Consider the following 12,500-nt stretch of genomic DNA (forward strand, 5'->3'; position numbering starts at 1 on the left):
ATCAACCCAGGTGTAATATAATTTATTCCCCACAAGACATACAAGATCTTTTTTATTTTGTCACTGGCAAATGGCTGAATGATAAGGCTACAAGCTACAAGATCAAGTGTTTTAAATGGTCAATGTGCTGCTTAAGCTTTTAACCTTTCTTTGAAGACTACAGAAATGCTTTAGTTTCATTACTAAGGAATATTATATTTTTGCACTGAAGTTATATTGCTTCCTATTCCTAAAGATAATACTTGACATTAAGAATAGTTGGCTCTCTTTGGGCACTGTAAAATTGCTCTGATGGTTAGCTCTTCCTGCTAAAAAGCATTTATTTTTAAGTTACATCAAATGACTTTTACCATGAAACCTTTTACTTGTAAGGTACAGTACTTTGTCTGCAATGTAGATGTTCGAAACTGGTTGTTGAGCTTAAGCAGATTTCAAATGGCAATGAAATCAATTCATCACGATTACCTTGATATACAGAAGCGATAACCCAAGCCCTTAACATATCCATTCCCTCTGTGATTTATGCATTAAATTTTTATGTCATGTTGTTCTTAAGTTTTACTGTGCGCACAGGCCTGGACAATATGGAGTTCACTGGAAAGGCCTTAAAATTTTACTTTAAAAAGAGTACAAACCCTGCATATCTTAAGAGATAATGATTGCATGGTTAAATTAAAATTCTAGTCTTTGTACCAATTAAAGCAATGTATGAGCAACGTACGTATCTTAAAATTAAGCGATAGATAGTTTCACTCACCTTTGTTCATCATCTTGCACGCTAATAGGCCGGAAACATATCTGATTCACAAACAGCTGTTTGGGTGTTAATTGTGATTAATTTTGTAGAGTAATTCTTACCTTTTATCATTGTTATTGTACATAGCTCGCTGGGTCAATGCAAAAGAGAAATTGTGTGTTTAGTGAACTCAATTTCTGCGTGATTCTTTCATTGTCCTCATAAAATACAAAAGAAGAAAACTTTTGACCACATTTGTCGCAAAATGTTGTTGTTACAAGGAAGTCGTTTTTTGAGGGCAATAAATTTTCCCAAACAAGCGATTTTATATTTGCCAGTTCCTTTGCAAGGGGTCAAGTTACCACTGAAGTGTAACCATTCTGCCCCGTTCCCCCTCCACTTCCACACTCTTTGATTGGCATACCTAAGAGAGAAACCTTGTCATCAGTAGTAGGAAAATCCTTAGTGCGAGAAAAAGGTCGCTTCATGATTCTCTCATTTGACATGCGTTTTTACATCGTCGAAAACGAATGGCGAACGCCTAGGAACTTTCCAAAGACCGTTCCTTTTGTGTGTGAGCTTAGGAGAGCGAAAAACGCGGTACCCTATCTGGCCTCTGCCCCGCCTTCCTAACGCCCCCTTCTAGCCGCGCGCATGCGGTGACACGGCAAACGTGCGAGTTATCATGTGAGGTCTCCGAGGAACAACGCGCACTCGACTCTTGAATTCGTTGAAAACCTTCTTCTGTGTTAATATTGTATGAATTTATCCTTTTGTTTGTTTACCGACAAAATGGTAGCGATGGCTTTCCGTTGTGGGATTACTAGGTCATTGTCTTTCGTCGCTCGGAATTGTAAAAAGCCATCACAAGCGATTTATGGTTATCCCAGATGCAGATCGCTTTGTGTGGCTGCAGGCCGTTCAAGTCTGGATGAACCAGGTGTGTGGGATGTTTCCTTGAAGTTCAAGAGTCAAAACAAGAATTAAATTATTAGATTTATTCTAGGACTGACGGATGGCTATTGGCGACATTTTCCGGGCAATTCGTCTCTTTGTTTTAATTTGGTGGATTGGAAAATCACGAAATGATACAAATATCCGATATTATTGATACCATAATATAATTTTATCGGGGGAAAAGCAGTATTCTTAGTCATTTAAAAGAGGTAGAAATCGCGTCTGGATCAACTACAGAATACAGGGCCACATTCGAGACTTATGGAAGTAATAGCTCGTTTGGTTCGGTAATGGATGAAAGAACAAGTCATACTGTAGGCTTTTGTATACCAAAAGGGCCAAACGAGTCACAGACTGTGGCTCGTTTGGCCCTTTTGGCTCGGCAGTGGATGAAAAAAGCGAGTTATATAAATATTGAGGTATCTTAAACTGGTGGCTCGTTGGGCTCGTCAGTAGATTCTCCAGCTAGATGTGGCCCTGAATTCCCTAGTTTAGTCTGCGAGTCTATTTTTCCTTGTTTGAGTCCCTAGGACTTGATCTATAATATACTCGTCGAGAATATCAATATTCTTTTATTGCACTGATCACGTGATAAGACGGCCATGTTGTTGCCAAAGCAATAGAAAATTGTATAATAATGGAGTCAAATTACCAAAAGACTTTTTCACTATTTTTCTTTCCACCAACATGGCTGCTGTGATGTCAAGTGCAATGAAAAAATCACTGAGGCCTGTACAAGCCATCAAAAAATTGCGTGCCAGCTTTCCATCTTTTATCTTAAAACAGATTTTTAAAAAACAAGGTGGAAGTCGCCCCTATATTTCCTTAATTACAGCCACAAAGTCAGGGGTTTCATTTGAAGTCCATCATCAGCAGCATACCGCTGTCTCCAGGTGATCTGGTGACGTAATTCGGAGGACTGGGGAGAACAATTTTAATGCCGTATCCCACAACCGCGCGCGGCCTTATTTTCGAATTCAACTGGCAGAGGCGAGGTTAGATCTTGTCGGGTCTACTTGAATGTTCATTCAGTAACAGGAAAATGTGGTAGACACGTAATGATCTGTTGAGTTTTGGCGATGGCAATACAGCAGGGAGTTTGGAAACAACACCTAAGGCCGCGCGCGGTTGTGGGATACGGCGTTAAAATTTTTCTTCCCGGTCCTCCAAATTACGTCACCAGATCACCTGGCTGTTTGTCAGAAATTTGCCTTAAAACAGTTATTGAAACCCCTGGAGACTTGATTGCTGTGGAGCGAGTAGCAACATATTCTGGTTTCATGAGAGGGTAGGACAAATTCTTGAATTCACCACTTTCCCAGAATGCATCAGGGAGGGGTGCAGGGATGGCATAGTTGAGAGAGCATCAATGTGGCCTGGGTTTGTCACTTGAAACATTCTTCTCGTACTCAACTCAGTGCATTCTGGCTAATAATTTTTATTAGCTAGAATGTACTGTGCCATTATTCACCAGCTTGGACTAGAATGCATTGCATTTGAGCAGAATGCCACCAAACACTTGGTTTCCTTGAAGAACTGGGTCAAGGATCACCGGATGAAGAATCAGTTCAAAATAAATCATGGCAAATAAATTAAATAAATTAATGAGCAGCTGCTTTAACTTCATCTCTTCAAACTGATTTTTCCTGACCTCATATCTGTAAAGGAAAAGCAGATGGAATGCATCTAAAGAATCACTTCCTTAGAAGAAGATGTTTTAGTCATTTTTCTGACGAGATTTGACAATATTGATTCGGAAAGTGATTGCATCGCTCCACTGAGTTGTTATTATGGGTCCACTAGAGATGGAAGCAACAAGCCGAAAATCTTGAGAACACACATTGGAGAATTCAATCTCAGTTCTTAGTCTTACGGGGGGTTTTTTTTAAAGAAAGTACCTAACGACTAACAAGGAAGAATTATCTTTTTGTCACCGATAAGCACAGCAGGCACAAAGTTTATTCCCACACTTTTGATTACTTCTGATAAAGGACTTTGATTCTTGCCGATTCTCTGTTTCTCGACATCTTCAATAGGGGAACCTGCACACACAAAAAAAATGTTGGTTTGCAAAAGCAGTATTGCTTAAAAAATCTGGGAGGATTTCAATGACAACATTCCCCTGTAGTTAACATGTAAATCGCATTTTTCTGCGAACCACAAGAATGTACGGTGACTGATATGGCATAACACAAGCTTACATCGCTGTTGACAGATGGGCGTTGTTTTTTACATTAATCGTGTACATGTAGTCACGTATAGGTTAAATTTATTTGATTTACTTGTATTTAGAATTTATATGGTGATCCTTGTTCCTTAATTCTTGATCCTTGATCCTGTTTTTCCAGGAAACCCAAACACTCTGGAGATTGCTTAAGCACGAGGTTCCAATGATAAATATTCGATGAAACAACACATGTAAGAGTGAAAACTCACAACAATTCCAAATCTAGATTACGTCCTGGCATATTAATCTTGCTGCACAAAGTTCTGCAACTAAGTGTTTCAGTATTCAGAAACATGATGGTCAACTTCCAAACTTTCTTACACCCGTTTTCACAATTCTGCCAAATAATTGCCAAACTGCTCTTATTAGCTTTCATCCATCAAACATCGCAAGGAAGAATGCCTTTGAACAGTGTATTCAATCTTGTACATGTAGCTTTAGTTCACTGTCCGACTACCACAAGGAAAAATACCGTGTGCCTTACTCACTTCTATGCAGCGTTGCTTTGCTTACAAAATTAATGCTACTACCGCTACATTCTTTTTTTAAATAAGAATATATTTTATAAGAATATCGAGACTGAAATTAGCAAAAATTTTAAGAATAATTTAAGAATAAACCCAAGACTGAAATAACGATATAATTTTGTATTTGAAAATCTGTAAATACAATACAATTATATATACGTTTTTAACTTAGGTGTACTTTCATTTCCATAATGGTATTTCTGTGAGAAAGACATTTTTTAAAGCCAAAACAACCAATTATTGTCATCTGACATCTTGACTGTGCTGACTGGAATGAAAAGCAAGAATGGAGCATGTTCACAATGTAACCAGATACAGATCTATACACCAAACACTTGTAATAGTACTCGTGGATCAATACCTTCTTAAACGGAAATGTCATTTAAGAATAATACAAGAATATTTTCAGCCCTTAGTAAATCGGCAGAAAAATGAGAAAATGAATTCAGCCTAGGCCAGAAAAACAAGATTCTTATTTTTAAAAAGAGTGTATGTGAATCATTAGAAACAGAATGTTCTGCAGCATTACTATCGATCTGTTAGATACTCTAGTTTATAAAATATAATTATTGAGAAAATCAATATCCTGTTCAAGGCCAGCAACAAAAGTCCTTAGCTACATGTGCAATGTATGTTATAGTTGTAAGATATCAAATATGTTTAATTAAATAGATTTTAAGAAAACTTCAGGCACACTATAACACCTGTTACCAGTAGTGTTAATAATTATTGAAGTAGATACCTGGGTTAATCAATGTAAGCGGCCGTTACCCTTGTCTTTTAGAAGGGTTTAAGTGAAAATCATGGCGGGGTAGCCGGTGGCTGGCGGCAAATTTCTGACAAACAGACGACGGTATACCACTGGTGACCAACTTCTAATGAAACCCCTTCGCTATGAGCAATTTGCGGTTTAATAAAATAACTGTAGAATACCCTGCCACTATGGTGTTCTTGTAGGCATTAATTGGAGAAGGAATCATTCAGGCATATAACACTAAATGCCATTCATATGCAAATAAGTGGCTAGGTGTTAAGCAGTTTAGCCTTAAGGTTTATTGGACAACACTGAAGAATGTATTTTTTCAATGATGACTTTGGGATACTCATTTACCACGGTAAACACCCCATTCCTGGACAACATTGTTGCTCAAGGATGGTGTTCCAACGTAGTTATACCAATATTTACATGTATGTACTCAGAATTTATGTTGGGTACGTGAGGAGAGGTGAAGGCTGGTAAATTTGTTACTGTGGACATTCACCCAACACAAGTACCCTTTGGTTTTGGGAAATAATTATAAGCAGTATAAGAAAGGAAATAAATGTAAAAATTATTTTGCAATTAAATACACAACCTCCTTCCCAGGGTCTCTCTTCTATGGAGGCAGAGAAGAGAGACCTGGGAATGAGGTTGTTAAATACACTGTAAATATATATCTTACCTTCATTGGGAATGACTTAATGAATGAATTTCTGTTAGATTTTGAATCTGGACTCCACAAGGACAAGAAGCTGTTTACTCCAGGACCACTGGGAGTTAGCTTTGAAACGAAACGGGCGATGCTTAGAGACCTTGGTTCACGTGACACTGAATTCATTGGCATTGTCAAAACTATTCGGTCAAGACTCTTGGGAATTGCTGGTGTTTCTCCTGAAGAGTACGCTGCCATACTGGTTCAGGGCAGTGGAACCTATGCTATAGAGGCAGTGTTGACTACAACAACTCCAAGGCAAGGTGGAAAAGTGTTCATCATTGAGAATGGCTCTTACGGTAAAAGAATGGTCAAAATCTGTGACGTTGCTGGAATTGAAACGGTGAGAAAAGGATAAATTATATTGCTATGGTGTGTGCAAAGCAGAAAACCACTGCATCTTGTGGAGAGCTCCTATTCTTACTTCTTTTAAAAGACACAAAGCTAACCACTAGTACAGTATGTGCAGGTCGGAACTGGAATACAATGTACATACAAAGAAATAAACATGCATTACAAGTAACTTGACAGATGTAATGTTCAACTGAACATGACAGTTGCTGTAATGCTACAAAGTTATCCATTTCATGGGGTAAAAATCCAGAAGTTTCATAGCACCATTTAAAAGGTCTTAATTGGCTCTAGCTGTAAGATGTTTTTTTTCCATTTTCTGGACTGTTTTGGCTTTTCAGGTTGTTCTTCATGGAGAAGAGAACTCAAAAGCTGACTTGGCAAAAGTTGAAGAAATCCTAAAAAGTGACAAATCCATCAGTAATGTTGCCATGGTTCACTGTGAAACATCAACAGGTGTTTTTCATCCAGTTGAAGCTGTAGGAAAGCTCGTCAGAGAGCATGCTCCTAGCGCATCTTATTTTGTAGATGCCATGAGCAGCTTTGGAGCTGTTCCACTCAATTTAGATTTGGCAAACATTGATTTCATGGTGAGTTCCGCCAACAAGTGTATAGAAGGTGTTCCAGGCTTCTCATTTGTTATTGGCAATATTGAGTCCCTGAAGCGATGCAAAGGTTGGGCTCGTAGTCTCTGTCTTGACATTGTGGATCAGTATGAAGGGCTGGAACAAAATGGCCAATTTCGTTTCACCCCAGCCACCCATGCTATGCTGGCATTTCGCAAAGCTCTGTCAGTGTTTAAAGCAGAAGGTGGAGTTGATGGAAGAGCAAACAGGTGTGTAATTTTGTATGATACAATACATGTATGATTTGGTTTAAAGTTACATCGGAATTAAGTTGGAATCATTGGAAGCAGTTGCATATTAATAGCCTGTATTAAAATTAATAATTTACTATATTTGCTGCTATGTATAATAAATGTTTAATAATGATAATGATAATAATAATGATGATAATAATAGTAATAATAGAACGATAGAAGATACCGAGCCTTATCACATTGTTATCACTTGGCTCAGGACACAGATTTCGTTTGAACTCTTAAGATCGGTACATGCATGCGTTAGAGGTTCGCAAACACCGTTTCGTAGCAAGATAGAGCAATCATTAGACTGTAAAATAAATGTAGCTTAGTGTGGATATTTGAGATACACGGTCTATATGCTTTTATAGTCGGGGCGTTTTATGGACACTGGTTTAGCCGTCATTAGTATAATTTGATTGTATGATTTTAATATCTCTACATCATGGAATTCGTAATTTTATAGAATTTTGAATTTTTTATTATCAATCATTTCTATTTCTTTAATGTAAGTAAGTGAAATAAATAAAGTTGTTTTATTGTTATCGATAATAATAATAATAATAATAATAATAATAATAATAATAATAATAATAATAATGCTCAGTGGTTGTGACGTCTTGGCCAACAGTGATAACTTAGAGCACCACAAGCGAGTTGCATGCAAGATCAATTTGGCTCTCAGCTTGAAAGGTCTAAGTACCGGTGGCAAAATTAAGTTGTGCCAGTTTTCAAGAATACACATATTCACAGATCACCCATCTTAATAATAGACATTGCTGTTCCATGAGATGCCAGTGTTGGAGAGGAATATCTGAGTAAAGTCGATTGATACAAAGATCCGTACATCGAGCTTTCACATGAGTGGAAAAAGAAATCTTTGATTTCCCCATCATTGTACGGTGTAGGAACATTGGGGTACACGAAAGAAAATCGATAGCGAGTGCCACATGGAAAAAATCCAGAAGACCAGAGTCCAGATGTCGGCATATGCATGTATTCTGTGAAGATTCCTCTCTTGATAGGACTATAGAGCTTAGTAACTGTTGTTCTCCGCCTAACTCGTATATAATCATCTGGTGTACAAAACCAAGAGCACCATCAGTAATAATTTATTGTATCGTTCATCCATATGGCTGAAGTACTTATTATCGTATATTTCTTGAATTAGGTACATGGAAAACTGTGATGTCCTTCAATCAGGTATGCGAAAGCTTGGTTTCAAGAAATTCTTAGATGATACCCATGAAGGTTACATCATTACCTCCTACTACAATCCCAAACATCCCAATTACAACTTTGAGGAATTTTACAATCGACTGAACAGCAAAAACCAAGTGATCTATCCTGGGAAAGTTAGCAGTGCTGATTGTTTTAGGATTGGAAACATTGGAAGGTTGTACCCTGAAGATATGCAGCACTTACTTGAATGTATCAAAATAGTTTTGGCTGAAATGGATATTCCAGTGCCGTTAGAAGATGACTGATCCTATTAATTTAAGTGGCCATAAAATAAGTACAGAAAGTAAGGAAATGATGTGAATGGAAGAGCATTCTGTGATTTCTGGACACGAGTGATGTTTCAAAAGATCTCACGATTTGAGAACTTTCAAAACATCACGAGCGACCACGAATCATGAAATACACCTGTAGATGAGCAAGTTCATACAATTTTAAATTTATTATATGTACTCAACAAAATTGCTTCATCGTTGTTTCCATAGCACCTAAGTTCATATTGCACACTATAACCTAATTATGCATTTGTCATTAACCAATCAGAATCACAATATTCTGTCAAGTATAAATTATGATAAATGTGGATAATTATTATTTTCATTAATATGGAAGGGCAGGTGTAGGGTATTTTCATAAAACAAGCCAGCAAGACTTGGCAAGCAAATAAGTTGCTGAAGGCTTGTGAAAATGATCATCCTACCAAACACCTTCTGTGAGAATGTTTTAATATGGCATACAAGTTACACACTAGTACTGTGAATACTGACGCGGTCCCTGATTACCCACAATTCAGTGTTTGAATTAGCTAAATTACATTAATTAGGTAACCTGTGACACTATGAAGACTACTCACAGTGATTGTCAAAATTAATATTGATCCTTATTGGTGAAATTTTGTATCTGAATTTCTAATGTCAGTAAAATTAGTCGCTTAGTTGAATAGTCTGTGTCCTGTGAGTGTGGTCATTGTATTTTGAATTTTGTGATAAGCACACTTTCTAGTTATTGACAGCAGTACATACCCTGCAGTTGTTTGTTGCTAGCACGTTTCCTTCATCAAAGGTCATTTTGTTTTGATCAAAGTTTTTTTCTTGTTGGAGTGGTGTAGTTTGCATTAGAAGCAGTTGAGGTCAGAAACAGGAAAAAATTGAAACTGCAAGAATTGTAACAATACAGAACAGGGAATTTAGAGGAGAACTTGAGGGAAATGGAGATTCCAATAATGCAGTGAAGAGTATAACAGCAGTTCTGCACCTCTGACTCCATATTTGGGCCTAAATAGTGCAAAACTAACAGCATTTCAAGTTGGTAAAGCAGGAGAAAAAGTTGACGCTTGCATCAGGGCACCCGTGTTACGGATAGAAAAACTGGCTGCATACTTTTCTAATGGTCACTTATTTGTTGCAGTGTAATATCATTAGGGCTGGGAGGCACCAATTAGCTTGTTTATTTATTAACACGTCTGACCTGACCTTTGACCATACCTGTACTTGAAATCCAACCAAATCTCCAATAATTTAGGAGCAAATTGTATGATTTTACTATAAAGTAGATGGTGTAATATATTATTAAGTGTATGTAAAATTTTGAACACAATAAAATTTTGAAAGTCCACCAAAGAAAGAGTGTCAAAGTAGTAACCTGTCAAAAATGGCAATCGCGGGTGTGCCGATACAGGGGTTTGAAAAACTTTTGAAGTAGATACCTGGGATAATCAATGTAAGCGGCGGTCACTCTTGTCTTTTACAAGGATTTGAGTGAAATTAATCAAGGCAGGGTAGCCAGCGGTGAGAGGCAAATTCTGACAACATAGTCGGCGGTATACCGGTGACCGGCTTCTAATGAAACCCCTGGCTGATATCTTCTGACATGCTGTAAGTGTCATAATTTGTCCAGTCATGAGCATGATTGGCCATGTGAGCTGGCAAGTTCCCCATTCATCCGTAGCTACGTTCTTCTGATATTTTTTTAAACTATTGACCAAGCTTGGTTGGTTGAGCCAAGGATTGGCCTCATTCTTTTTTGTTTGAATCTCTATCCATTAATTTAGGAGAATCTAAGAGGTAATTTTATTTGTAGCTTGAATGAGCCAGAGGAACAGTTTTCAAAATAACATAATTTTTGCTCGAAGCTTGTGACCTATTTTAAGATGAAGGAGTCTGGGGTTCTGAAAAACTTAATCCCAAAGTTCATAACTTTCAGATTTCAATTGTTTATTGTGTTGTATGTCTCGCTGACTCCTCATGTAATTTAGCCTCAGGGCTACAATATGAGTGAACAGATTTTTTATACATTTATAAAGAAATGTTATAGTCACATAATTATATATACACCTCCCATGACACTGTGCCTGGGTTTCCAGTGATCAAGTCTAAAAGTATCATTCACAGGTAACCTTAGAGGCACCGTCTGAGAACAAGCAACTATTTTTAACCAACTCAGTAAATTACTTGAAACAGATTTTGTGACTAACTATGCTAAAAATGCAAATCATATGGGATAAAACTTATAGGGAGACACAAGATATTTCGCAAGGAGCCTGAAGGAGCCATGTTGTTTATGTTGGATTATGTTAATTACCTCGAGTAGTCTGGGGACGAAAACTTAATCGAGAGGCATTTTTCTGCCGTTCGGTAATCTTGATAAAATTAAATGGCAATCTTTTTCCGTCTGGCTTTACTTTATCTTATTGGATGCATCCATTTGGCGAGTGGAAAATGTCCAAAGGTTAGCACAGTGTATAATCAACAGGTGCCCCGAGATGTAAGCTTACACTCCACAAACAAAAATCCAACTCATTGCGATTTGAGCTCAGCTGGGTGTCCACTTCTTTCTTTTTATTTTCCCTGAAGCACGAAGCTTTGCTCCATAACTTCAAGCCGATCTGTTACCTAGACAAAAGAGAAACAATTCAGGTAAGGATATTCCTCTGCGTTAAATCAGTGCAAGTAGCTTGTTGTTTGCTGTTAATTCAATAGTCCACAGCAACAATAGTGGTCGTATTGTATCGGCCATGTTAAAGTGGAGCTCGAGGCTTAACTTTATTGGAATTTCTCTTTCATTTGTTTCCAGTTGTGGGCTAAAATCGTCCCAGAACCTTGGGAAGATAATCGACTTTTCGTAAGTACCATACTTACAGAGAACGTAAAGACGTAAAATATTTTGTCAACTCGAGACGGTGTTCTGAATATGAAGGTAGCTAATGTGTGTGTCGACAACCGCAGTCATAGACCCAAGAAAACTCAAACTCTCTGGTTTTCTCCAAAACTGAGATCCTAGAACTATTTCGTTGGGCTCCCAAGGCAGGCTCATTGCATTTGATTGTTGCACTGTTAGCAAAATTTCACATTTCTGGACATACATTGTTTTTCAGGTACAAAATGAAAATTTTTTTTTCAGGGTAGCATATCAAATACTGAGTACCTAACATTCAGTCTGACAAGTTGGGAAACATCGTCAGAGCAGCAAGGAATAGGGGTTATTTCTAGAGATATAGTGAGTATAATATTGCATTCCCACAGAATGGTCCATGGGTTAAATAGGAAGTGGTGTGGTGGTTAGGATGTTGGATTTGCTTTGAAGCTGGGCCATGGTGGTGATAGGTGAATGGTTTCACCATTGCGGCGTCAACTGTGGCTGCCCAATTTTTTATAGATTATGGTCTTAGCATTATTTCAGGTACTCTAATCTGTCAAGGGAAAATGAAAAATGACTGTTATTAATATTAGTTTCATTACTACTTCAGAATGCTGTAATCAGACTCAGGAATAAGAATACAGCAGACAGTAACAGGTATACCACAAACTTCTTAGAAAAAGTGTTTTTCACCAGGAAGCTCCTGGTTTCATTTGACACTGTTTGCTGATGTTCTTGATGTGGTTACTTTTCAAGACAATTTATAGTCTTCGAGAGAAGGATTATACAAAAATTTTGGTTTTATCAACGGAGTTGATAATGTAAATTGGCCACCGTACAGAGATTCTAAAAGCTGACGTTTCGAGCGTTAGCCCTTCGTCAGAGCGAATCGAGGGATTATGGGTTACGTGTAGTTTTTATAGTAGAGTAGGAGCTACGCTATTGGTGGTAACATGGCAACGTGAAAAATAGGAATGTATTAGTTAAATGAAAA

General features: G+C 37.6%; 3 protein-coding genes across 3 annotated transcripts in view; all 3 read left to right on the forward strand.

The window, feature by feature from the left end:
• The window catches only part of LOC137980465 (dentin sialophosphoprotein-like), a 10,223-nt gene extending 9,162 nt beyond the window's left edge, over window positions 1-1,061 (forward strand). Inside the window, exon 7 of the mRNA XM_068827913.1 lies at window positions 1-1,061. This exon is cut by the window's left edge and continues 265 nt beyond it. Within this exon, the coding sequence (XP_068684014.1) occupies window position 1 (1 nt within the window). The 3' untranslated portion in view covers window positions 2-1,061.
• A 341-nt stretch (window positions 1,062-1,402) lies between these two features.
• On the forward strand, window positions 1,403-9,994 carry LOC137978680 (2-aminoethylphosphonate--pyruvate transaminase-like). The gene is made up of 4 exons (XM_068825695.1): window positions 1,403-1,676; window positions 5,928-6,262; window positions 6,612-7,105; window positions 8,304-9,994. The coding sequence occupies exons 1-4, from the start codon at window positions 1,496-1,498 to the stop codon at window positions 8,617-8,619; spliced, it is 1,326 nt and encodes a 441-aa protein (XP_068681796.1). The 5' UTR covers window positions 1,403-1,495; the 3' UTR covers window positions 8,620-9,994.
• A 1,029-nt stretch (window positions 9,995-11,023) lies between these two features.
• LOC137981110 (cation channel sperm-associated auxiliary subunit epsilon-like) overlaps window positions 11,024-12,500 on the forward strand; it is a 14,232-nt gene continuing 12,755 nt past the window's right edge. Inside the window, exons 1-5 of the mRNA XM_068828458.1 lie at window positions 11,024-11,098; window positions 11,224-11,286; window positions 11,444-11,491; window positions 11,771-11,866; window positions 12,117-12,163. Of these exons, the coding sequence (XP_068684559.1) occupies window positions 11,024-11,098; window positions 11,224-11,286; window positions 11,444-11,491; window positions 11,771-11,866; window positions 12,117-12,163 (329 nt within the window). The remainder of the gene's footprint in view (window positions 11,099-11,223; window positions 11,287-11,443; window positions 11,492-11,770; window positions 11,867-12,116; window positions 12,164-12,500) is intronic.

Source organism: Montipora foliosa, chromosome 12 (genome assembly GCF_036669935.1).
Source record: "Montipora foliosa isolate CH-2021 chromosome 12, ASM3666993v2, whole genome shotgun sequence".
NCBI classification, from domain to species: Eukaryota; Metazoa; Cnidaria; class Anthozoa; order Scleractinia; family Acroporidae; genus Montipora; species Montipora foliosa.